At 43.8% G+C, this 25,448-nt stretch overlaps 1 protein-coding gene across 1 annotated transcript in view; it reads left to right on the top strand.

Moving 5' to 3' along the window:
* Positions 1-25,448, top strand: part of NDST1 (N-deacetylase and N-sulfotransferase 1) — a 184,907-nt gene that overhangs the window by 116,429 nt on the left and 43,030 nt on the right. Inside the window, exons 3-6 of the mRNA XM_089661331.1 lie at positions 13,297-13,779; positions 13,883-13,970; positions 20,497-20,651; positions 24,333-24,518. Coding sequence (XP_089517457.1) covers positions 13,297-13,779; positions 13,883-13,970; positions 20,497-20,651; positions 24,333-24,518 — 912 coding nt within the window. The remainder of the gene's footprint in view (positions 1-13,296; positions 13,780-13,882; positions 13,971-20,496; positions 20,652-24,332; positions 24,519-25,448) is intronic.

The raw sequence follows: 25,448 nt of genomic DNA, 5'->3' as shown, positions 1-25,448 counted from the left end.
AATTCTCTTGTGCTGGCTAAGCAAAGCTGTGTAGGTGAGCATAATCTGGTGATAGAAACCGAACTAACGGAAATCGTTTAAAGCAGAACTCCAGGTGAACATAAAGTGGAAATGTACATTTTTCAGTTCAGAGCTATCCCCTGCACTAATTGCATTACATCACTAGATATGCTCAGTCTCTAAGGAGTGAATGGGGCGACACAGTGGCTTAGTGGTTAGCACTTCTGCCTGGCAGTAATAGATGTCGTTGGTTCGAATCCCAACCACGGCACCACCTGCCTGGGGTTTGCATGTTCTCCCTGTGCCTGCGTGGGTTTCCTCCGGGTATTCCGGTTTCCTTCCACACTCCAAAGACATGCTGGTAGGTTAATTGGCTCCTGTCTAAATTGTCCCTAGTATGTGTATGTATGAATGTAAGTTAGGGACCTTAGATTGTACGCCCCTTGAGGGTTAGGGACTGATGTGAATGTACAATATATATGTAAAGCGCTGCGTAAATTGATAGCGCTATAGAAGTACCTGAAATAAATAGCCAGCGTCATTTAACCCGCTTGCACTGAGTGCCGGTCAGTACAGGAGCAAGGACCACTGCTGATGAAGGAAGTTAGACCCACAACATCACAACCCTAAAATTGGGAATCGTGTGGGGTGCATAATTGAGGTGTTCTGAAAGATTGCTTTAAAAACAAAAACTCAGGTTCAAAAGAGGATCTGTATATAGACCATTACATTTGGGCTACACATAGCTTAAAGTGGAACATCCCCCAACCTACTTTTTTTTTTTTTTTTCCTGGGTTGTCCAATAATAATATGCTCACATCCCAACTAATCCAACAGTGATCTGTAATGGTCTGCACCTCCATCTTCTCAAAAGTCAATTGACAGTTGTCTCTTTCCGATGCAACACATGTGACAAGGCATGTCTTCATGAGGATTGAATGCATTGTGGTTGTGTTTATAATTCTCCCATTTATTAATCATGAATTTAATGGTGCCCTGGTGAAAGTTTATTGCATGAAGGTGTGACGCAGCCCTATTCACTTGAATGGGTATTTTTCAGTGGCCGGTACTTCCCAATAACCAAAACGGGGCTTATTTCTTGCCTTAGCTGCATAACATCATGGTCACGGCATGTGTACACCCTTGTGTGTTGCTTTTGAAGCCTAAGGGAAGGTGGCTGGGGGTGGTAGGAACATGACTCAACCACATCTTGTTTGTTTTTACTGCCTCCTAACTGCAAGTGAGAATGAGCCTTAACTGTATGTTTGGGGCCATTGTCCTATCTTGCACACTAAACCAGGATTTTCTCTAGAATTGCCCTACATTTGGTTCCATTCATTATGCCCCCAATCCTAACTTATGTCTCCGTTATTGCTGATGAAAAAACCTCTTCGTATTATGGTGCAACCACCACTGTAGACATGACAACCTCATGAGCATTGTAGACTACCCAACTCAAGTTCAATTTTGGTCCCGTCATTCCAGGGAATTTTCATACATTCTTTTTTCACATGTCTACTGAGTGTCCTACGTGTCTTTTGGTCCAAACAGGAAATAACCTGAGACTTTTTCAGCAGTTATTGTCTTTTTGCTTTTTCTTAAATTTCAGCTTTGGGAAACATCTGAGTTAGTTATTTCACCTATCTCTCTTCTGTTGTTCTTAGAATGACCACTTAATTGTTTCTGTATTGCCCACCTTACCTAGTCACCCAGAATTTTGGAAGCTGGTCATCTCCAAGAGTCGTGGTTGTGCCCTAGTCTTTACAGAACAGCTAATAATTATGAATATAATGGTGCTCTGAGGGATGTTCAAAACTTGGGGTTTATTTTTTTAACCCAATTCAGGGCACAGCTGTTCAGGACGTTTAATTTAAACTTGTTTTGATAGTTCAGTGCTTAGTTATGATTCTGTTTGGTTAAATATGTTACCTAACATTCTGAAAGACCCTCCAGAAACATGTGCATGTAATCTGTGATCCCGACAGTTAATTGTACACAGGTGGGCTCCATTTAGCTTATTATGTGACTTCTGAAGGCAATTAGCTGCAATAGTTCTTATTTAGGGGTTTTACAGCACAAGAGATGAATACTTTGCAATCAAGTCTTTTCAGTTTTAATTTGTAGATAATTTAGAAAACTGTGTAGAGTTGTTTTACACTTCAACATTATGGACTATTTTATGTAGATCAATGACATAAAATCCTAGTTAAAGCCATGTGAATTCCAGATTATAATTAGCAGTATTCTGACTCCATTTTACCCCATGGTCATAAGATAGCGATCTTAAAGTGCACCTGCGCTAAAATATTACCTGAGAAAATAGCAGCATGAGTTGAATGCAGGTCGCAATGCATATACACACATGGGTAGAGAAGCACCGCACTTACCGTCAATATATTTCCTTGTCAGGGTATCATTATATAGATTAGGCTCACAAACACTCAGTGTGGATCATACTGAACGTCTAATTCATCCAAGGTAGTGGACCTTCAAAAGAGCACAGTTTCCAATGTATAGCAGTCAGAAAGTGAAGAGTGTACCTCTGCATTTGTTGCATAGATCAATCCAGGGCTGGATCTAGGGGGTTGCTGGGGTGGGCTGTGCTCACCCAGATCTTGGCTGTGCTCACCAAGGTCTCTGAAACTGCATGATGCAGTTTGATTCAGACAGTCGATGTAAGGAGGCACTCTGATGGGGACAATCTATATAAGGGGGGCACTCTGATTGGGTAACTCAAGCAGCAGGAAGACACAACAACAGCAAGAAGCTCTACTGCATGCTGGAAGACTGCAAGCAAACACCCTGGGAAACCTCTTACATGCCTGAGTCCCACTCTGTGTACCTTTATATAATACACCCCTCTTCTCCTTATCATATTACTATCCTCTGTTCCCAAATCTCATTTCTTTACCCCTCTGCTCCACCCCACAACCTGTACATCTCCCCCTCACTGCTATCATCTCCCTACTATTGCTCTCTTCACCTCCCCAAAATGCCTCTTCCACTCCTCCTTCTCATGTTCCTCTCCTCCATTCCCAAAATCCATTCGCTATATCCCTCTGCCCCTCCCAAACAATTGTATATTGTGTCCTCACTGCTCCCTTCGCCCCTCTATGGCACCCACCACCTCCTCCTATTACTCCGCTCTCCCACTGACCCCAACACCTCCACTAGGAGTTTCTCACGCTCCTGCACATCCCGCTCCCATGCCACCTTTCTCACCCTTCTCCTCCTCCTAACCGTGGGGGACATCTCCCCGAATCCTGGCCCTCCACCTCCCTCACCCGCTCAACACCCTCCCACCTCCACGTCCTACTGCAACCCCCGCAACTTAGTATCTGTCCCCCTGCTCCCTAAAATCTCCCCCCCATTTTCATGTGCACTCCTGAATGCCCGTTCGGTGTGCAACAAGCTTACCGCCATCCACGACCTCTTTGTTTCCCGCTCCCTCAACCTCCTAGCGATCACGGAAACCTGGATCCAGCCCACTGACTCTACCTCCCCTGCTGCACTCTCCTACGGAGGTCTCACCTGGACCCACTCACCCAGGCCTAACGGTCGTAAAGGTGGTGGGGTTGGTCTGCTCCTGTCACCGCAGAGCACCTTCCGAGTCCTCCCAAACCCCCCCTTCCTATCCTTCTCCTCCTTCGAGGCCCACTGCGTCCGACTATTCTCCCCAACCCCCCTGAAGATTGCTGTGATATACCGGCCTCCTGGATCCATATCCCGCTTCCTGGATGACTTCTCCTCCTGGCTACCCTTCTTCCTCTCCTCTGAGCTACCCACCATCATCCTTGGGGATTTCAACATCCCTGTCAACCTCGACAACCCGGACACAGCCCGTCTCCTCCACCTAACCTCCTCCTTTGCACTTGCACAGTGCATACAATCCACCACCCACTCCGACGGAAATATCCTGGACCTTGTCTTCTCCAACAGCTGTGCTCCCCACAACCTCACTAACACCCCCTTACCTCTCTCTGACCACAACCTGATCACCTTCTCTACCTCCTCGTCCTCCAACGCCTACCCCTCCAAATGTCACACTACTACCAGCCGTAACCTCCGCAACCTTAACCCTGGCTTCCTCCACTCTGCAGCTGATCAACTCCACGACCGCATCCTCCCCCTGTCCTGCCCCGACTTGGCTTTGACTGCCTACAACAATGCGCTCTCAACAGCCCTTGACTCACTAGCGCCTTTAACCACACGCAACATCCGACCCCAACCGCTCCAGCCCTGGCAGACTGATCACACCAAAACCCTCAAACGCCAAAGTCGTGCCCTGGAGCGACTATGGCGCAAAACCAAATCCCAACAAGCCTTCACCCGCTATAAATCTGCCTTCCGCACCTACACCTCCTCCCTCCATGCTGCCAAACAGGCCTACTTCTTTACCCTCATCAAGGCCCTCTCCTCCAATCCTCACCGACTCTTCTCTGCCTTCAGCTCTCTACTCTCTCCACCCCCACCTCCACCCAGCACCTCACTCACTGCTCTTGAGATTGCCAATCACTTCAAAAACAAGATTGACACAATTCGCAAGGACATTGCCGCAACTCACGCGCCCTCTCAACCCGTCCCCTCTCACACAGCAACCCCCTTATCCCCCCTCCCCCTCGACATAACCCGCAGGGACTTCGTCGCTGCTCAAACTCTCTCCAACCCCCTTCACCCTCACTCAGCTACCCCCTCATCACCCCTCACCCACGGCCCCACCACTGCTCTGACCTCCTCTTCCACCCCACCCTACATTCCTCATACTGAAGCTCCCCCCACACTCCACACCTTTGACCTTACTACCATCGAGGAAGTCTCCAAGATCCTCTCTGATGCCCGCCTCACCACCTGCCCCCTCGACTCTATCCCCTCACAACTCCTATGACCTTCCTCCTCCTCCATCCTACGCTCCCTCACCCACATTTTCAATCTCTCCCTCTCCTCAGGCACTTTCCCCTCCCCTCTGAAACATGCACACATCACCCCCATACTTAAAAAGCCCTCCCTGGACCCCAATGACCCGAACAACCTCAGACCCATCTCCCTGCTCCCATTTACATCTAAACTCCTCGAGCGCCTAGTCTACACCCGCCTATGCTCTCACCTCAATGACAACAACCTCCTCGATCCCCTACAGTCCGGCTTCCGTCCCCTACACTCCACCGAAACTGCCTTACTCAAACTCTCCAACGACCTGCTAACCGCCAAAGCTAATGGCCACTATTCAGTACTCCTACTCCTTGACCTCTCTACAGTCGACCACCCCCTCCTCCTCAAAAAACTACACTCCCTCGGCCTCAGAGATTCTGCTCTCTCCTGGCTCTCATCCTACCTGTCACAACGCTCCTGCAGCGTTACCTATAATGCTACCACCTCCCCCTCACTCCCCCTCTCTGTTGGGGTCCCTCAAGGCTCTGTCCTCGGGCCCCTTCTCTTCTCCATCTATACCTCCTCCCTTGGCCAACTCATACACTCTCACGGCTTCAACTACCACCTCTATGCCGACGACACACAAATCTATCTCTCAACTCCCCACCTCACCCCCTTGGTCTCAGCCCGAATCACAGACCTACTGAGCGACATATCAGACTGGATGTCGCTCCATTTCCTTAAATTGAACCTCTCCAAAACCGAGTTTCTTGTCTTCCCCCCAGCCCGGACACCCCCCCCCCCCCCATTGATTTCTCCATCACGTCCAACAACGCTACCATCAAACCCGCCCTGCAGGCCAGAGTACTGGGTGTCATTCTGGACTCCAACCTATCCTTCCAGCCCCAAGTCCAATCTTTAACAAACTCGTGCAGACTCCACCTCCGCAACATCGCCAAAATCCGCACGTTCCTAACCCCAGAAACCACTAAACAGCTCATCCACTCCCTCATCATATCACGACTCGACTACTGCAACTCCCTCCTCACTGGCCTGCCTCGCCGCTGGCTATCCCCGCTTCAGTCGATCCGGAATACGGCTGCCAGACTCATTCACCTTTCAAACCGCTCTGTCTCCGCCACCCCCCTCTGCCAATCCCTCCACTGGCTTCCGATTGCGCAACGGATCAAATTCAAAATCCTAACGCTGACGTACAAAGCTGTCCACCATACTGCCCCGAACTACATCACTGACCTAATATCCAAGTACCGCCCAGCACGCACACTCCGCTCCTCACAAGACCTCCTTCTCTCTAGTTCCCTGGTCTCCTCCTCCCATGCCCACCTCCAGGACTTCTCCAGGGTGTCACCCATCCTCTGGAACTCCCTGCCCCAACCCATCAGATTATCACCTACTCTCCTCTCCTTTAGGCGCACCCTGAAAACCCATCTCTTCAGGGAAGCCTACCCCACCCCCTGCTAACTTGCCGACCTCCTCCACTCTTCCTACCACTCCATCCCCCACTGCTATCTCCTCCTGTGCCACCACCCCCTCCCTCCTAGATTGTAAGCTCGAAAGAGCAGGGCCCTCGATCCCCTCATGTTTTGCATTGTATTGGTATTGTTCTGTCACATGTTCTGTCCCCCTTTGTAATGTACAGCGCTGAGCGAACTATTGGCGCTTTATAAATACTGTATTATAATAATAATAATAATATGTAAGAGGACACTCTGATGGCGATAACTGATGATATGATGCAGACAGTTGATGTAAGGAGGTATTCTGATGGGGACAATCTATGTAAGGGGGGGGGGCACTCTGATGAGGACTCCTAATGTAAGGGAGCACTCTGATGGGGACATCTGATGTAAGGGGTACTCTGATGGGAACCCTGATGTAAGCAGGCAAGTTGATGGGAACTCAATGTAAAGGGGGACCGTGATGAGGACTCCCTATAGGAATATTTGATATAAGGGAGCACAGGTTCTGTTTAATCATTCTAATGTAATGGTAGCCTAATACATACTAGTGTTTCCCAGTTCGTGAAACAGACTGTCACTGACTCACACAGTGCTGACATTATACTCCCTGACTTTTTTTTTTCTTTTTTTACTACACCCCCAAATCAGATAACCAGCCCTGGATTAATCCATTAAATTTAGATAAATTGACCGGTATTCACATACCGGTCAGCTTGCAAATCAGTTCCTGGAACCAGTGGTTTATCTTATTTTTAATAGACTTGTCTACATGACAAATAAAACTGATTGCCAAGCACAACAGATGGTCCACTTGTCTTCTGAATGTAATCGGTTAAATGCAGATAGTTAGAAGTGAACATACCTTTAATTATTTTGAGAGTGTATTATGCAGACACTGTAGGTACATAAGCTCATAAACTAAATTCATTCCTCAGTGGTTACAAAGGATACAAATCCACTTTGTACCAAATACATTTGCAAATCTACGTATTACCTAATAAAAAGTAGCTTTGACATCACTGTGCTGTACATAGCCTGTGCAGAGAATGAGGGGTGGATGCCGATTCAGGACCAGTCACCCTGCACAAGAAGAGATAACAGAAGGACCACTGGTCTTTTTACCTTTTTCTAAATCCCTGTTTTCACTTACCTTAAGCCAAGGAAGCATGATCATCCAGCGCTGGGTCCTTCTCCTTTCTATTTAGTCCCTGAATGGGCCCTCCTTGCAGGTGCAGACCATTCCCATTTGCAATACTTGTTGGCTATGCAATGGAAGGGTTCTCTTAGGATCCAAAAAAAAAACTGGCATTGGAGCTAGAGGAATAAAGGAGACTGGATGGTGAGGACTAAAATCCTGCACTGGATTATCAGTCCATGCAAGCTCAAATGGCGTTAGCAAAGGACTTGGTTGGGGGGACTCAGGTAAACAACTTACTTCACCAGGTAAGAAAGACGCAACATCAAGCAGGATGAGTTAGAGGGGGTTGGTAGTGATGGATGGGGAAAAAGTAGACTTGCCGAGCCCATTGCAAGTTTTGACTTTTAGAAGAAATTCTACAGAATTTGGAGATCGCTCTTAGGCTGAGGCCTTGAGGAAGCATCCGCACAATGCAAAGTCATCTGAGAGGGAAGAATGATAAAAAGAGAAATTATAGCTTACCTCTCTTCTCATCACAGCTCCTCTACCCCCTGTACCAGTCTACTATGCAGTTTGGTGGGAATATTGACTTGTTGATACATGCTTTGTCCTTCTCACGTATACTTTCGGTTGCTGTTTGTGAGTTTTAGTTCACACCATTGTATTTACAATGAGGCTGTTTTTGGAACATGTGTAGGATTTATTGCTGCTTTATCCTGAATGTTTTACTTTGCTTAAATGTTGAATAAGTGGTTTATAATTATGACCCTTTTGTGCTGGCTTTCTGTTCCTGGTTTTTACTTCCTTTAGGCTGTGTGGCAGTCAGCTTTCCTGCTTTACTTCCTGTTACAGCACCACATAGTTTAAACTGATATCATTTATTGAGGGGGGTCTATATAGCACCAAATGCATTAGTTGTGTAATGGTGTGTATCCCTTAGTTTGCAGATTCTAAGTAAAGGCACTGGTGCAAGCCCTTCTCAATCCTCCTCCGTTTTGGTCCCATGCATGTTGGATATTCTTCATTTCATAGTAACTATCACAACACAGGGTTGCACACTGATGTTGTCAGTTGTAAAACTTTATTCAGCCAGCACAAACACATGGAGACCTCCAACAGAAGACCAGCCCTCTTGAATGCGTTTCACCCATACAGTCTCAATCATAGAGATGGGGGCATACTTTTATTTTTATTTAGATATATAGATAGTGCTCAGCATAAATGAGTACACCAATTTTGAAAAGTAAGATTGTAATCAATATTTTAATGAACATAAGAACAATTTCCAAAATTTTGACAAAACTTAGATTTATAGAACATTTGTTTAGCTCATTACATGAAAGTAAGATTAATAATATAACTCTGAGTATTACAAAATCTTCAGTTTTACTCAAATTAGTTGATGCAAAAATGAATACACCCCAAAACCAAAACTACTACATCTAGTATTTTGTATGACCTCCATGATTTGTAAGGACAGCACCAAGTCTTCCAGGCATGGAATGAACAAATTGGTGACATATTGCAACATCTATCTTTTTCCATTCTTCAAGAATGACATCTTTAGAGCCTGGATGCTGGATGGAGAGTGATGCTCAGCTTGTCTCTTCAGAATTCCCCATAGGTGTTCAGTTTATTTCAGATCAGAAGACTTTCACCCTGTTCTTCAGAAATGCAACATTGGCCTTAGATGTGTTTTGGATCATTGTCATGTTGGAGAAGTGCACGACGATCAAGGGCAAGGAGTAATGGTAGCATCTGCTCTTTCAATATAGACCAGTACCTCTGAATTCATGATGCCATCTATAAAATGCAGCTCCCCGACACCAACAGCACTCATGCAGCACCACAGAAGGACACTGCCACCACCATGTTTCACTGTAGGCACCATGCATTTTTTTTTTGTATTCCTCACCTTTGCGACACCATACAGTTTTGAAGCCATTGGTTCCAAAAACATTTATCTCGGTCTCACCACTCCAGAGTACAGAGTCCCAGTATTCTTCTTTTTCAGCATGGGCCCTGACGAATTCTAGGTGGGTTTTTTTGTGCATGGGCTTTAAAGGAGGCTTCCTTTGTGGAGACTCCCATACATGCGATTCCTCTGCAGTGTATGCCGTATTGTGTCACAGGAAACAATCACCCCAGTTTGGCTTTCTACTTCTTTAGCAAACCGTGAACTTGCATGGTGATTTTATTCAACCCTTCAAAAGACACTCCTGTCAAGGTGTTAACTTCCGTGGATGGCCTGGACATCTCTGTGAGATGGTTGCAGTTCCATCTTTGTTAAATTTTTGTATCACTTTTTCTACAGTATTCTAACTAATAAGTAAAGCTCTGGCTGATCATCTTGTAGCCTTCACTTTTCTTGTGTAAAGAAATTATTTTTTCTCTCAGGTCTTGTGACATTTCTCTTCCATGTGGTGCCTTTGCTGACAACATGAAATGGAAAGGGGATTTCTTTAAGTAACGCCCCTTTATAATCAACTGTCTGCTGGAAATCTGTTTAATGAATGAGACTCACCTGTCGTAGAATTCTTGTTAATTGGGATTTAATTTTTTGTTTGAAAATTGGACCTAAGAATAATCAGCCGATTTTCGCTCTGTTAGTGGGGCAATGGCACTGGCCGATTTTTTTCGTTTTTCTTTCTGTGGTTCCTCCCCATTTCGTTTATCGGGAATGCTGGAAATTCGTGAATAACAACCGATTTTCAAAATCATTGGTGGCAGCATCGGATTACAGAACGAACAATGTTTGATTTTTCATCGAAAAATCGTTATGAATTCGACCCATGTATGACCTGCTTAAGACTTTCATTGGGGTGTATTCATTTTGAATGAATTTGTTAGGAAAAATGCTTTTTCTGTGTGCAATTGAACGTATCTTGTTTGCAATCAATGGCCTGTATTTATGGGAGTATTTTGTATTATAGTGTCCCATAGAAAATGTTGATTCTGAAAGGAAAGGTTTTCTGACAAATCTGTTGGGGTGTACTCATTTATGCTGAGCCGTGTGTATGTATGTATTTGTGTGTGTGTATATGGGCAGCACAGTGGCTAAATGGTTAGCACTTCTGCCTGGCAGTACTAGGGTCGTTGGTTGGAATCCCAACCACAGCACCACCTGCCTGGTGTTTGCATGTTCTCCCTGTGCCTGTGTGGGTTTCCTCCGGGTACTCCGGTTTCCTCCCACACTCCAAACAAATGCTGGCAGGTGAATTGGCACCTATCTAAATTGGCCCTTGTATGTGTATGTATGAATGTGAGTTAGGGACCTTAGATTGTACACCCCTTGAGGGTTAGGGACTGATGTGAATGTAGTGTGTGTGTGTATAAAGCGCTGTGTAAATTGACAGCACTATATAAGTACCTGTAATAAATGATAATATAATGATCCAGATAATCAAATTCCATAAACAAACTGTTAACCCTGTTCACTGAAAATAGTTTAACCACACGATAAAGTGGAATTCACTTATTTGTGTTCAGTAAAACTCCATAGTTCTGGAATGATCTTTAGACAGGTACTAGTAGGGAAGTATGTGCTTTGGACACATCCTCTCTCCTGCCAGGAATGTAGGTTTGTACATAGTATCTGGTTAAAGCGTTCGTAAACCTTCTAAAAAAATTTAAAAAAAAGTTTCCCCCCTGCAAGGTTATACATTGATACATACCCCTGCAAGGTATGTATTAAATACTAGCACATTATGAAATACCTTAAAATGAAGCCCTCCAGTGGCAGGCTGTCACCGCTCACAGGCCTTCCATCTTCACTCGGTCTTTCTTCCAGATTCGCGAGCACCGGTTGTCTGAGTGGCTGAACCGCGATGACGTCACTTCCACGCAGGGCACTGTACAGAATTTTGAAGTAACGGCACGGGTATGCTGTTCTTTCAGAGCGCATGCTCCGGTGACGTCACCTGCTGCTAGCTGGAATGTCTCCTAAAAGGTGCACGTTCAGGAGATATTCATTTTAACTACAGGTAACTGTATTGGAAGCTTACCTGTAGGTAATAATCCTTGCAGAGAGTTTTCTACCACTGTAGGGCATCTTTAACATGACCGTTCCGATCAGGTCTGCCAGTCAGTTTTTCAAGCTGACCTGGACGGCGGTCCCTTCATCCCTATGGACTGGCAGGTGTAAACAGACTTGTGGTTGTTTATACCCGCCTACCTCCAATTCAGCCCCAAAAACAAACAGAAGGGGATCTATTCTCCTCCTAGTAGGCAGATCAGAGGGCAATCAGGTCTAAATGGGTAGCAGAGTCTGTGTACACCCGGCTGCCTATAGAGCAGAGCCGCCTCTGTCCATGTCTGCTCTGCATAAACTGAGAGGACACAGACCTGTCATCTGTCCACTCTGCTTTGATCAGCAGGGGATCTGTGAGTGGATCCCCTGCTTGATCAGCGCAGAGTCTGCACATGTGAAATTTGATTGTCTGTGTAGGATTTGAATTATTTGGATGTTGATTATGTTGTTTATAAATCACCCTGACCACACCTATCTCTGATTAAGCCTATATGGGCAGGGTGGTCTACAGATGGGGGGTGTCTGTGTGTTCTTGCTGGGTAATTAAAGCTTTATAAAGTGACCGCATAATTGTGTGACCTGTGTTTTGTATAGTGATGGTGTGTGTCCCATTATCTGCAGGCTGCTGCTTCTTGTAAACTTGGAGAGCTTGTGTTAATAATCTCACACAATGCTTTGTATTCTATGAATAGAGGAGGAGCTGATGAATTACAGGATCGCCACCACTCAATCATAGAATGCATTGCATTGTGTGCGAATTGTAATTCAGTATCTCTGAATGGTGGGGAAGGCAGAAGGGGTGGTTGAGTGGCGCATCTTAACTGTCACAATCAGGGAAATGTCCAGGGGTTGTGAAGGAGGTACTGAAGGGAATATTGTTACAAAATGCAGCAACCTGGTATACACACCTTTACGTGTAACTAGTGTGTCTGGTGCTGTATTCCGCCCCCCCCCCCTCCAAAAAATAAAAATACTAAACGTCAGCTTTAAAATGAACTTGGCTTTGCCTATGCTAAGATGGCCTTTGCTTCCAGTAGCAGTGACAATGGTCATCAAGGTTCAAATTATTCCACATCCTATCCAAAAAATGTTCATTGGAGTTACTTTAAAGCAGAGCTCCACCCAAAAGGGAAGTTCTGCTTTAAGGACTGCTTCCCCGCTCCCCATTAAGGATTGGCACCTGGAGGGAGCGGGTACCCGAATTTAAAAGGTACCCGCTCCCACGTCCGGCCCGATCGCCTATGCCAGGGGTAGGCAACCTGCGGCTCTCCAGCTGTTGCAGGACTACAAGTTCCATCATGCCTCTGCAAGTCATAGCTGTAACTGTGAATTTTGCAATGTCTCATGGGAAATGTAGTGCCACATGAGCTAGAGAGCCGCAGGTTGCCTACCCCCTGGCCTAGGCGATCGGAAACGGATGGTGTCCTCCCTCCCTCCCTGTAGTCTTTTGGGACACGTGACAGGTCCCAGAAGACTACAGGACCATTCATGAAGCACAGCGCTACTCGTGCATGCGCAGTGGGTACCTGGCTGTGAAGCCGCAAGCTATCACAGCTGGATGCCCACACTGAAGATGGCGGCCTCCTTGAATACAGGACGGCCGGTGAAACGGTCTGCGGGGGACACACTGAGGGACAGGTAAGTGGCTGTTTTTTAAAAGTCAGCAGCTACAGTTTTTTCTTTTTTGACAGGGTGAGTGGAACTCCACTTTAAATTTTCTTTGAGTGTTGTTTTTATTGACAATAAACATACTATTTTTTTCTTTCTTTTTACTACAGGCCAATGAAAACAGTCTACTTAGTGCCCAGCTGAAAGGCTTTCCCCTATACCTTCACTCCAATCTAGGCCTCAAGGACTGCAGCATCAATCCTAAATCTCCTCTTTTGTATATAACCAAGCCCAACCAGGTGGAAAAAGGTGAACTACCAGGAGAAGACTGGACAGTGTTCCAGTCCAACCACACCACTTATGAACCAGTTCTACTGGCCAAGACCAAGTCAGCAGAGACTATACCTCACCTCAGCGTAGACGCGGCCCTCCACACAACGGTGGTCCAGGACCTGGGACTGCATGATGGCATCCAAAGGGTGCTTTTTGGTAACAACTTGAACTTCTGGCTTCATAAGCTGGTGTTTGTGGATGCAGTATCATTCTTGACTGGGAAAAGGTTGTCTCTTCCCCTCAACCGCTATGTACTTGTGGATATTGACGATATATTTGTTGGGAAGGAGGGAACTCGCATGAAAGTAGAAGATGTAAAGGTAGGCATGCTTAGTATGGTAGTAATAATGTAAGCTTTCATCTTACGACTATGGTTGTAGTTTTGGATTATACTTGTGTGTGACTGCTACCATTTTGTTTCAGGCACTGTATGACACCCAGAATGAGTTAAGAACGCACATCCCCAATTTCACCTTCAATCTTGGCTTTTCTGGAAAGTTCTTCCATACAGGTAGGTGACAAATACAGGGCATAAATTAGTCCTTAAACATGGGTTCACATATGTGGGAGTTCGGTTTGCAGTGCGACTTGTAAGAGAGAACGGTGCGATTTCTTTCAGCAGTTTAGGTACAATTCCAATGCAAATTGTTAAAGTATATGACATTGGAAACCACACCTGAACCAGACTGAAAATGGCAAAAGACTTTTACAAATCACAATGTGGCCAGCCTGCACATGTGTGAAAAGGCTTTTGGTTCACATGTCATGCAGTTCAAACCACATCGAATTCACATATATGGGAACCAGGTCTTGATGAAGTTTATTTATATTTACTTTAGATGTTTCTACAGCAAAAATAGTATTTGCTTTTTATTTTTTGAATTGTATATACATGATATGTTGCATAAGAATCAATCCTATTTAGCACTTTTCATCAAGCAGGTGGAACTTTCTATGTAACTTTCAAATAGCAGCTAGAGTGGGTATAAATAGACCTGAATGAGACACCTGTTTCATCTATTTCATTTCTCGCTTTCTCTGATTTTTAGTTTTGTATAGAGTGGGTGAGGGTTTGTTCAGTTAATTGATGCCTATGTCCTTTCAGTACAATCTGCTGACTGTTGTCACATAGACAGGAAGTGAGGAAATCTCAGTGGAAAAGCAAAAACACACCCAAAGTTCTCACCTTCTACTTTATACTAAAAAAAAAAAATACCATCAATGATGCCTGTCTTAGGGCCAGTTCACACTACATGCATTTCAGTTGCTTTTTTTCTGCATCCAAAACGCACAGAAAGTAGGTTATATGGTTGTCAGTGTCATAGTTCACATCAGTGCTTGTAGTTCCGGTTGCAGAAAACAAAAAGCAGAACAGGCTGCATTTTTTTCCTGCACAGAACTGTACTGGAAAATGGTAAAATGCATAAAAAACGCACCAGAATGCACCAAAAATACACTGGAACGCACATGTCCCTATTTAAATTGAAGAAAAAGAGAAAAAATAAACTGAAACGCGTCAAAAACACATAAAAAAAGCAATGGAACACACCAAAAACGCGCATGCAGAAACACATCCAGAACGCATCTGGACTGCGTTTCTATGGTGTGAACCGGTTCTTAGAGAGATTTGCTCTCTCCTTATGTCTTAGTGACCACCTTCACAAGGACAGCAAGTGAGGGGAAAAAATGTATCCAAAAAGTGCAAGACAACAATAAAAAACCCATCAGAGGTGTTCTTCGTGCTTCATTACTAATTCAGGTAAACCATTTTGGATGTAGTTACCCAGTGTTCCTGCCTATCTCTGCTTTTATTTAGATAAGAGGTAATAATTTACAATTAATTTACAAATTATTTTAAGAACTGCAGGTCTCCATGTGTGGAAAATATTGATGATTACCAATGGCCTTCCATAGCCTTGTGAACCTTCAAGTTTTAAAGGAAGAGGGAGGATTTTTGATTTCTCTTAAAATTTTGACTCTTAGGGCCAATTCACACCAGTGCGTTTTAGTGCAGCTGTAAAATGCAGATCAACAGAAGGACATCTGAAAAGCAATCCTTTCCAATGTGTCCTATTAACACCATAACTTTGCATTGCGCAAAAATGCAAAATATATATCAAAGGACGTCATTGCGCATTAAAACGTGACTGTAATGGATTGAAATGTATATGTATTTTAGCGCAACTCAATGTGAATTGGCCCTTACTCCCCTGTCACAGTACACAACCACAAAGGCTGCAAAGCACTACCAAAAAATTGCTGTGTCTCTTGCCTGGCTTTGTAATGTGGTAGTGGTATGTAAATCACAGGAGGGGCTGAACAGATTTGTTAGGTAGGCTCAAATACCACAAGAGCCAGCACATTCATATAAAATAGGTGGCTCATATTACTTTGCTAATTGTTTTCTAGCCTACAGGTACAATTTTGTGTTACCCAGAGAGGGGGATTGGGCATTTAAAGGAACATTTGCATTTGGAACAGTTTTCAAAAATGACAAGTGCACCAAATTGACTTTATTGTAATGAATGTCTTTTTAAGTCACTGAAGTTGTAAGGACATGTAAGGTCAAGGGGCCGTTGCGTAGTCTAGGAATCCTAGTTGAGTCTGGTCGGTGCTTTTTCATGTAACCTTCTCTTCTGATAACTTGGGCTTTTACTAAAGCTTTGTTAGTCAATGTCAGAGCTTACACAGGACTAATGACCCTTTCCCCACCCACACATGTCTCTGTCCATGCCTGTCTCTGTCCATGCCTGGAGGGCCAAGAACTGAGAAATAGGGGAGAAAATGACAAAGGATTATCAGGCATTTCTCAGCACTCCTGCCCTAACAATGGAACAATTCACTTTACTCTGAATGACAAAGTGAAAGATTCACTTTAGGCTCTAAAAGTCACTCCCGCACTTTAACCACACCAACTCTTGTACCTGTATAGGACAAGAGCAATTTTGCCATTTTTTTTCTATAGGAAAAAAGGGGGACCCTGTAATAGAATGACCTGTTTAAAAAGCCATTATTTCGGTGACAATAATTGTGGCTGGGTGTGGTCATAAAAAAGTGCTTTATTAAAGGATAAGTTCACCTTTTGCAGGTATAAAATGTGTGTTTTTATTTTTTTTTTTTTTTGCAGAAGCCTGTAAAGCATTGCCCTAGCAATCAGCAGATCGCTGGTGCCATGTATGTCTCCTGCAGACCTGTCCGTATATCTGCTTGCCCGTATGGGATTGGGCAGCGGCTGCAACACTGGGAACAAGTTACATGTGCCACCCTAAAAACGGGTGGAACATGTTACATGCTCCCAAAGCTGAACTTACCCTTTAAATACATAGAAAATGCAAATATACAAAAAGTGATTCCCCCCCCCCCCCCCAGCATTAGAGGAAATCACATGGAAAAAGGCTCACATAAAATTATTATTTTCATAATGCTTTGTTCTGTGTTTTTTGCTCATCTCTATAGGTCTGTTTATTAGTCGATCATTTTTGTCCACACTTAAAGCAGTAGTAAACGACCCCCCCCCCCCCCCAGGAAAGTAATGTCATAATGTGCTAGTATGCACTGCATATTAGCACATTATGACAGACTTACCTGTGAAATGGATCCCTCCAGCAGCACCCTATCACTGCTGACAGGGAATCAATCTTCACCTGATCTTTCTTCTAGGTTCGCAGACTCCAGCCGTTTGAATGGCCGAGCTGTGATGACATCACTCCCGCAGCACAGCTCTCTCAGTAGATGGCATTCTATCCATTGAGAGAGCAGTGCACATGTGCCGTGATATCACCGGCTACTTCACAAGTAAATATCTCCTTAATGGTGCACATTTAGGAGGTATTTACTGTACCTACAGGTAAGTCTTATCATAGGCCTACCTGTAGGTACAAGACAACAAAGGACAACTCCCACTCTAAGATAATCCACACCTTGCTTTTTTGGGGGGAAAAGGTTGACAATATTTTTTTTTGTGTTTTTTGTTTTTTTTTGCAAAAAATTTTTTAAAATAAACTTTTAAACAAAAATTGTACAAAACAGTTTTGTTTTTTTTTGTTTTTTTTGTGGTTTTAGTGTAAATATTTTAGAATTTTTTTCTGAAATGTGAACCAAAAATGCTTTTTTTTTGTTAAACTAATACTATATATGATATTTTTTAATAAAAATTAAAATAGCAGCTAAATGGAAGCAAGAGGTCAATTAGGGGTGATTAGAGTTAACGAAGGGTTAATAGGAAAAAGAATGGGAAAGAAAATCATTAACTAGTTTTCTTTAAGTGATGTTATTTCCAAGGTCATTTACTCTAACTGTGGCTATAGATGGATTTGAATTTGTCCGTTCCAGCAGGGACCAGCTTAATTCTGGATCTGTGGCCATTGCTGCTCAATAGAAGTCAATCTATTGATTGACTTCTTTTGAACTGACTGGTTGGAAAACAGCTGCTCGATCAGTGCCGTTCTGTGTATTCTGACAGCAGAGGAGTCTCTGCCCAATGGGGAGGATCCACATCGATTGTGTGGATGGGGGGAACCAGTTCAGTTTTATTCAGTCAGCCTACTGGCTGAGCAAAAATTACTGAAGCATGTATGGCCAGTAAACCGCATCCAAAAAAGCAAAAAAAAAAGGCATAATGTGCTTGTATGCATCACATACTAGTACATTATATAAAACTTACCTGAAAATGAATCCCTCCAGCGGAGTGCTGTCCCCGCTGACATGGCTTCCATCTTCACCTGGTCTTCCTTCTGGGTTCGTGAGCTCCAGCCATCTGACTGGCTGAGCTGTGATGATGTCATTCCCGCACACATGAGTCTCAGGACATGACGCAGCACATGTGGCGGCTCTAAAAAAAAAAAAATAAAAAAAATAAACAAAAACTAAAATCTCCTAAATGGTGGACGTTTAGGAGATATTCATTTTACCTACAGGTAAGTTTACTTGTTGGTAAAAGTGAACAAAGTGGCTTTACTACCACTTGAAGACATCTGCAGACTATCTGCAAGTGTCACCTAATGCCTGTTACACACGAGAATATCAGATGAATGATCGTCTGTTTTTTGGGAGGTTTTTTTGCATGCTGGTCTCATATCAAAAATGAAGAGGTTACTAAAGTTACAAAAATTATTGTACGACAAAATACAATCTCGAAAGTGATGTAATGTGTTGTAATTATTTTTGTTATTATACAGTATTTATATAGCGCCAACAGTTCACTCAGTGCTGTACATTACAATGGGAGACAGTACACAAGACAGTACAATAACAATACAGTGCGAAACACGAGGGGTTCGAGGGCCCTGCTCCTTGGAGCTTACAGTCTAGAAGGGAGGGGATAGTGGTATGGGAGGAAAACTGTGGGGGATGGAGTGGTAGGAAGAGTGGAGGAGATCGGCAGTTAGCAGAGGGTGGGGTAGGCTTCTCTGAAGAGGTGGGTTTTTAGGGTGCTCCTAAAGGAGAGGAGAGTGGGTGATAGTCTGATGGATTGGGGTAGGGAGTTCCAGAGGATGGGGGATGCCCTGGGGAAGTCCTGGAGGCGGGCATGGGAGGAGGAGATCAGGGAACTAGAGAGAAGGAGGTATTGTGAGGAGCGGAGAGTGCGTTTTGGGTGGTATTTGGATATTAGGTCGGTGATGTAGTTGGGGGCAGAATTATGGACAGCTTTGTACGTCAGTGTTAGCAGTTTGAATGTTGTAATGTATTCTTTCATTTCTGAACATGCGTGGTCTTGCTCTTCTGCATTGTTTTCAGACACATACTGTACTGATTAAACAAAAATTGTATGATCTGGCATCGTACAAGAAAAATTTTCTTTCCCTTTGGACAATTTCGGATGAAAGCTGTGTAAGAACGGTCAGATTATCGTATGATCGCTTCGAAAGCGGTATTTTTCATACAATTTTCTGATCGTGTGTACAAGACTTAACACAGGATCTACTGTGTTTTGACAGACGGTAATTGTTGTTTATAGTGGAGTGGGGTGAGGAAGGGGATCTGTATGTTAGAGATGCATCTGAAAACGTGTTTTTTTTTCTTTTTTCTTTTTTTTTTTTTTTAGAAATGTTCTCTAACATCCTAAATCCTGAGATGGTTAAAGTGTATGCAAATCCTAACAATGTTATTTATATATATATATATATATATATATATATATATATATCTATCTCTCGTTCACATCAGTCCCTAACCCTCACGGAGCAAACAATCTAAAGGTCCCTAACTCACATTCATACACTGCGCTGCCTAATTGCAAACAAACACGTTTCTCATGGCAGCAATTCTGAGCTGTCCTGGGCATAGTTCCTAAATAGCTCTCCTAGTTCTTATCTTAGGCGTCAGGACAATGAATTTCTATGTTGTGAAGATTTGGGGTGGATTCAGTATTTTAGCATAAAACTGGGTGTATACAGATCAGCGGGCTGAACGGGAAAAAAAATGACAGATCCCTGCATCAACACAACAGTGTGTGCAGGGATCTCTACCACTGAGCTATTGTATTCTAAATAAACCCCCCACCAGACTACACTGATCAGAGCTTGCAGCCATTGGTTGTGAGCACCAATTTAATTGGTATTCCAGCATGACTTTTCAACAGAAGCCGGACGTTAGAATGCCATCTATTAAACAAAGAGTACAACCATACCGAAAGTTAGCCGATTTCTGCAGAACCGGCTGACATTTGGTATATGTGTACCTGGCTCAAGACAACCAGGAAAACTGACACATTTAATCCACAAACGTCCTCTAGTATGTCATCAACTCATAAATGTTTCTAGGATGCTGTCAACTCATAACAGAAAATTAGGATCTGAGCTGGCAGATTAACAGGTATTTCTTTGTACTTGCAGGGGATAAAATATGGGGCGGATGTGAATTCATTGTGGAGATGCATATGTTTTTGTTTTTTTTTGCTCTGACATACAATATATTTATTGGTCTGTCAATAAGCTCCAGAAAAATGAGGAAGATTTTGTTTGTTCAGTTGTGCTTTGCACCATGGTTAGTTGATGGTCACACATTTCATTCCATGTACTCCTTGATTGCTGACACAGGTACTGATGCAGAAGATGAAGGAGATGACCTCTTGCTGTCTTATGTCAAGCAGTTCTGGTGGTTCCCTCATATGTGGAGTCACATGCAACCTCACCTCTTCCACAACCAATCCGTACTGGCTGAGCAGATGGCCTTGAACAGGAAATTTGCTGTGGTGAGTCTTTGTTTTTATTTCAGGTTATTTTGACTCTTATGGTGTCTGAATGCAGATGCATATCTAGAGCTTGCATGAATTCATCCAACTTTCAAACACTTCTATTAGAATAGGAGGGAGGCTGGTGGAAGCATTAAAAGGTAAAGTGAAGTAGACCTGGACACAAACCGGTAACAACAGTGCTAAAGTGCAGGTGCCTACAAGGCCTTGTGTTATTCTTGAGAATGATCTCTGTCCCTGTGAAGCCCCTTTGGATCTTAGGGTCCTGGCTGTGTACAAATCCTCATGTTCTGCTCAAGTTGATATTAAGCCCACCCCTCCAAAATCTAAGCCCCACCCCCTGTCATTTATCTGTCAAATCCCAGAGCCTTTGCTGCTCAGCAAAGCAGAGCCTAATCTCTGTGTAGTGCCATACGATCCAATGAGCTTTATAGGAACACAGGAATCAATCTGAAAACTTTACCAGGTGCTTGCACTTCAGCTTTGTTGTTACATCAGAAACATTTTAGATCCATTCAGTTGTACTTTAAGGTGACTGAAGTGCTGGTAGGTCTGCATCTTCATGACAAAAGCAAAGCGATGCTTAATTGACTACTAATGTGAACTATTCAGGTCAAAGTGACAGATTCTCTTGCTAGCCACCCCCACCCACTGATCCTCACCTTCCCTACAATCCCTTGCTGTTCCATTCATTCATTTGAACCCTTCCAAATACCTTTTACTTCTGGGAATAGGAAGCAAACATGTGACCATCCCTCTTTACTCCCGCCAAGCCCAAACACTGTCATGTTGGGGGAGAAAAGCAAGTCATTAACCCAATGTAAAGGGGTTTTACAAACACAAACCAGCACAGAGTTTACACAGATTAGACCTACGGCTCCAAGAGACAAATGGAGTGCATTGGTGGGTAGGATGGTAGTCTAGCAAGAGCATCTGTCATTTGCCCTGATTGTTCAATCTTTTTAATGTCATTCTCTGCAATTTTTCTTCTGTCCTAAATTTATTTGAGTGTGTTGGTCATATATCCCTTTAAAAGTTGTTTACAAGGCCTCTATTTTTTAATTGGTCACAAATGTATGAAAGACTAGCCAAAAACATTGATGCCCGTTAATTCTAAAATCTTTTAGTTTCGCTTCCTTCCATTTAAGAACACAAGGGTTTCCCTTCCCACCGGAACCCCATTAACAACAGCTGCTGTTGATATGGCTTTTAGTAATGAACCATGTCTGATGTAGGGCTCCCTTGCAAAGAAATTATGTTAGCCTCCTGTTGACGTCTGTCATTATTATGGCTGCTCTACGTATGTGCGTTCTCTCTAGCCATGATGCCACCTGGCCACAGTCTGCCTCCATGAGGAACTCCCTGGCATCCTACAGTACGTTGTGCCTGCCAGCTACTCTATCCCATAAATGTCTATTTCTTCCTTTTTCCATTTAATGCTCACAACTCCTAGCTGTACCATCTTTGATAATGCCAACAACATTGACATCATATTGTATGTTGTTCCCAATAAACTATGTTCATTAAAGCAGTGTTTTGATATAAAACTCTCATTTTATTTAAAAAAATATATATAAAAACATAAATGTAGCTTCCTCGTGGTATGGCTGCCTTTGGGTATATTATGTGCAGAACACTCCCAGAATTATTTTGTGCTGCTACCATTAGCCCAGAAGCCTGCACAGACCTTGGCGTCTGGTTCAGGCATGCCCTGCAGTTGGTGCTTTATGTTTGGTTGGATAGTTTCCATTATGCCTTAGATGGTATATTAAATGGTCATGATGAGGGAAGAGTAACACCTTCATAAATAGGATTAGAATCTACAGCTAAACTCCCCCCCCCAATGTGGTTTACCTTGTACTCCCATGATGACTTCCTTGATTTTTGGGCTTATGTACCATTTGCATATCCTCTGGTCCTGGTTTCTTCATAGGATCTGCACACAAGGTAGGTGTGTGTGTGTGTGTGTGTGTGTGTGTGTGTGTGTGTGTGTGTGTATTTTACATGTACACACAGGGCTTTTTTTATCTCAGAGAATAGGTGCAGGAACGCCCCCCCTTCTTAGTCATTTCTTGTCTCTGTCTTCCCCCCACACCCACCTCCGATCACCATCCCTTGTTTTCACCCCTGCCCACCTCACAGTACCGCTCCTTTTAGAGAATACAGAGCCAAGTACCATTTTGTGCTGCTAAGTAATTTGTATGGAATTTAATGATAAGATAAGCAGTACAATAGATCCCTCGTAGCCAGCAGCAGTAGACCCCACAGCAGCAATAGATTTCTTCAGCAAAAATGAACCCCCACTGAAAAAAAGAATCCCATGCTAGCAGCAATAGATCTCCCAGTAGCCAGCACTAATAGACACTCCAGCAGTAGACTCCCTCCTGCACCAGTAAATCCCATCCAGCAACAATTAACCACCCAGCAACAATAGATCCCAATCCTGCAACCTCCCAACCAACAATAGACTGCTACAAAAAAATAGATCTCCTTCAGTGACAATAGATCACACAGCAGCAAGCATCAATAGACCTCCAAGCACACATAAGTTCAGTACTGGAGGTGCCGTGCATTCCCCCACATTCCCACTGACAAAAAAGCCACGTGTGATCTATATAGTGTGTGTACCTGATTTGCTAAAGGAGAGCTCCAGTAAAAATAGCTAGAAAAGACAATAATGTGATAATTGCACTTCCATCTGTGCTGTCCTTTCCAAGATCCAGCTCTTGATAGGGTGCTGTTGGGGCAATGCTTCCAAGTTGTGCACTTTTTAGTCGCTGGAAATAGTGAGACTTCTGGATCTTGGCTAGGACAATATAAAGGTCAGAGTAATTAACCCATTTCACTTGCCTCCTGCTGTCCTTTTCAATTCTATATCTTGATATTCTTATTTAATTTTCAGTAATACCCTGCAAAGCAGTAATGAATACTGGGAAAGAGAGAGCCAGCACTTATAACCAGTCAGGCTATGCACATGTGCAGTCAGTGAGCCTAACAGTAGGAGAGAGAGCAGAGTAATTAGAATGATGACTTATCAGTGTTCTGCTACTCTTTCAGCCTGGGTTCACATATATGCAGTGGTATATCGCATGTGATTCGCACAGGAACCGCACCGCATTCCTGTGCAAATCACATGCGATTTGTGTGCGGTGCGATTGGAGCCATACATTTTGTATGGCTCTAATTGCACCTCACCTGCACCAAAAAGGCGCAGGACCCTTTTTTGGGTCTGCACTAGAATTGGATTGCATGGGTATTCATATCTATGCGATCTGATTCTGCACATTGTACCGCATTTTGCGGGTGTTATTTACTTAAAATACACACCCGCAGCAGTTCGCATGAACGGGGTGCGATTCTGATGTGGTGCAGAATTCACACAGAAAACGCTGCAAATTCAGTGTGAACCAGGGCTCAATGTGCAATCAGCAGGCAGAGGTTTGTACTTGACTATGCTGTGCTGCTACTGCAGAAATTGAGCATCTAGCGGGGTTTCCTGGATCACAAAATTTGACACCGAATACTTCAAGTTTTTTGGCAGGTGAATTGTTTCCCATACATTTATTTTCATATGTGTATTACGCTGCTTTAATAGAGATTGGCTTTAAACCATTGTGTCTCCAGTGGAAGAATGTTTGTTTTATTTTATATTACAAATCAAATGTCTTGGTTTTATTTTAGGAACATGGTATCCCCACTGATATGGGCTATGCCGTAGCCCCCCATCACTCTGGTGTCTATCCCATTCATGTACAGCTGTATGAGGCTTGGAAGCAGATCTGGGGAATCAAGGTGACCAGCACAGAGGAGTACCCTCATCTGAAGCCTGCACGGTTTAGGAGGGGCTTTATCCACAGTGGAATCATGGTTAGTCCTGAATCGATTGCATGATGGTTGTTATTAACCAGACAGCAGATGAGCTTTTTGTTCTGTATAGTTTTTGTGGAAACTGTAATTGGGTTTTAAAGTGTTACTAAAGGCCAAATTTTGTCTTTTAGAATTAAAATAACAAACATGTTATACTCACCTGCTCTGTGCAGTGGTATTGCATAGAGGGACCAATTCTCCTTTACTCAGGTCCCCTGCCGGCGAGCCTGGCCCCTCCTCCTCTGTGTGTCCCCTTAGCAAGCCGTTTGCTATGGGGACAAGTGTTGCGTGCTCTCTCCCAACCTGTGTGTCTATGGAGCCCCGCTCCATAGACACACGGTGGGACTAAGCCCTGCCCCCACTTACTCTTCACCGCACTTGATTGAAAGCAGCAAGAGCCAATGGCTTCTGCTGCTGTTCAAGTCCCTGTGTGAAGAGGGTAGTAGAGATGCAGCCGTGCACAGCTAAGATCTCTTCCCCCCCCTTCTCTTCCCCTTTACACGGGGAAGGGGGAGCACTGAACTTAAGTTTTACCTTACCTCAAGCAATGCATTAAGATACAAAATGTTCTTAAGTTTAGATAAATGCTGCAACAGTAGCTTGAAGTGATTTGTAATCCTCAGATATGAAATATGAGCAAAGCATATCCCTCTATAGTGTGTGCTTGTCTCAATCCAGAACACTAGGTGTCATTTCTGTCTGCTGCCTCATTCCTCTGTAATATGCATGAGTCACTTCTGTCACTTCATGACATGCATGCATTACCAGCAGGCCACTGGTGTGAATGTCTCTGACCAAACAATGAAACAGACTTCATGAGGGTGGCCTGAGGGCCGGACATCCTCTAGTGGGCCCTTTGCTCACTGCCCAGAACCATAGAGCTCGATTGGCATTTGCCACTGGTGCCCTGTGCTTTTCACAGATGAGAGC

This window comes from Staurois parvus, unplaced genomic scaffold (genome assembly GCF_062004578.1).
Source record: "Staurois parvus isolate SC_StPar_1 unplaced genomic scaffold, SC_StPar_1.0 ptg001328l, whole genome shotgun sequence".
NCBI classification, from domain to species: domain Eukaryota; kingdom Metazoa; phylum Chordata; class Amphibia; order Anura; family Ranidae; genus Staurois; species Staurois parvus.
The sequence above is the reverse complement of the archived record's forward strand: the minus strand, read 5'-3'. Positions and strand labels throughout refer to the sequence as shown.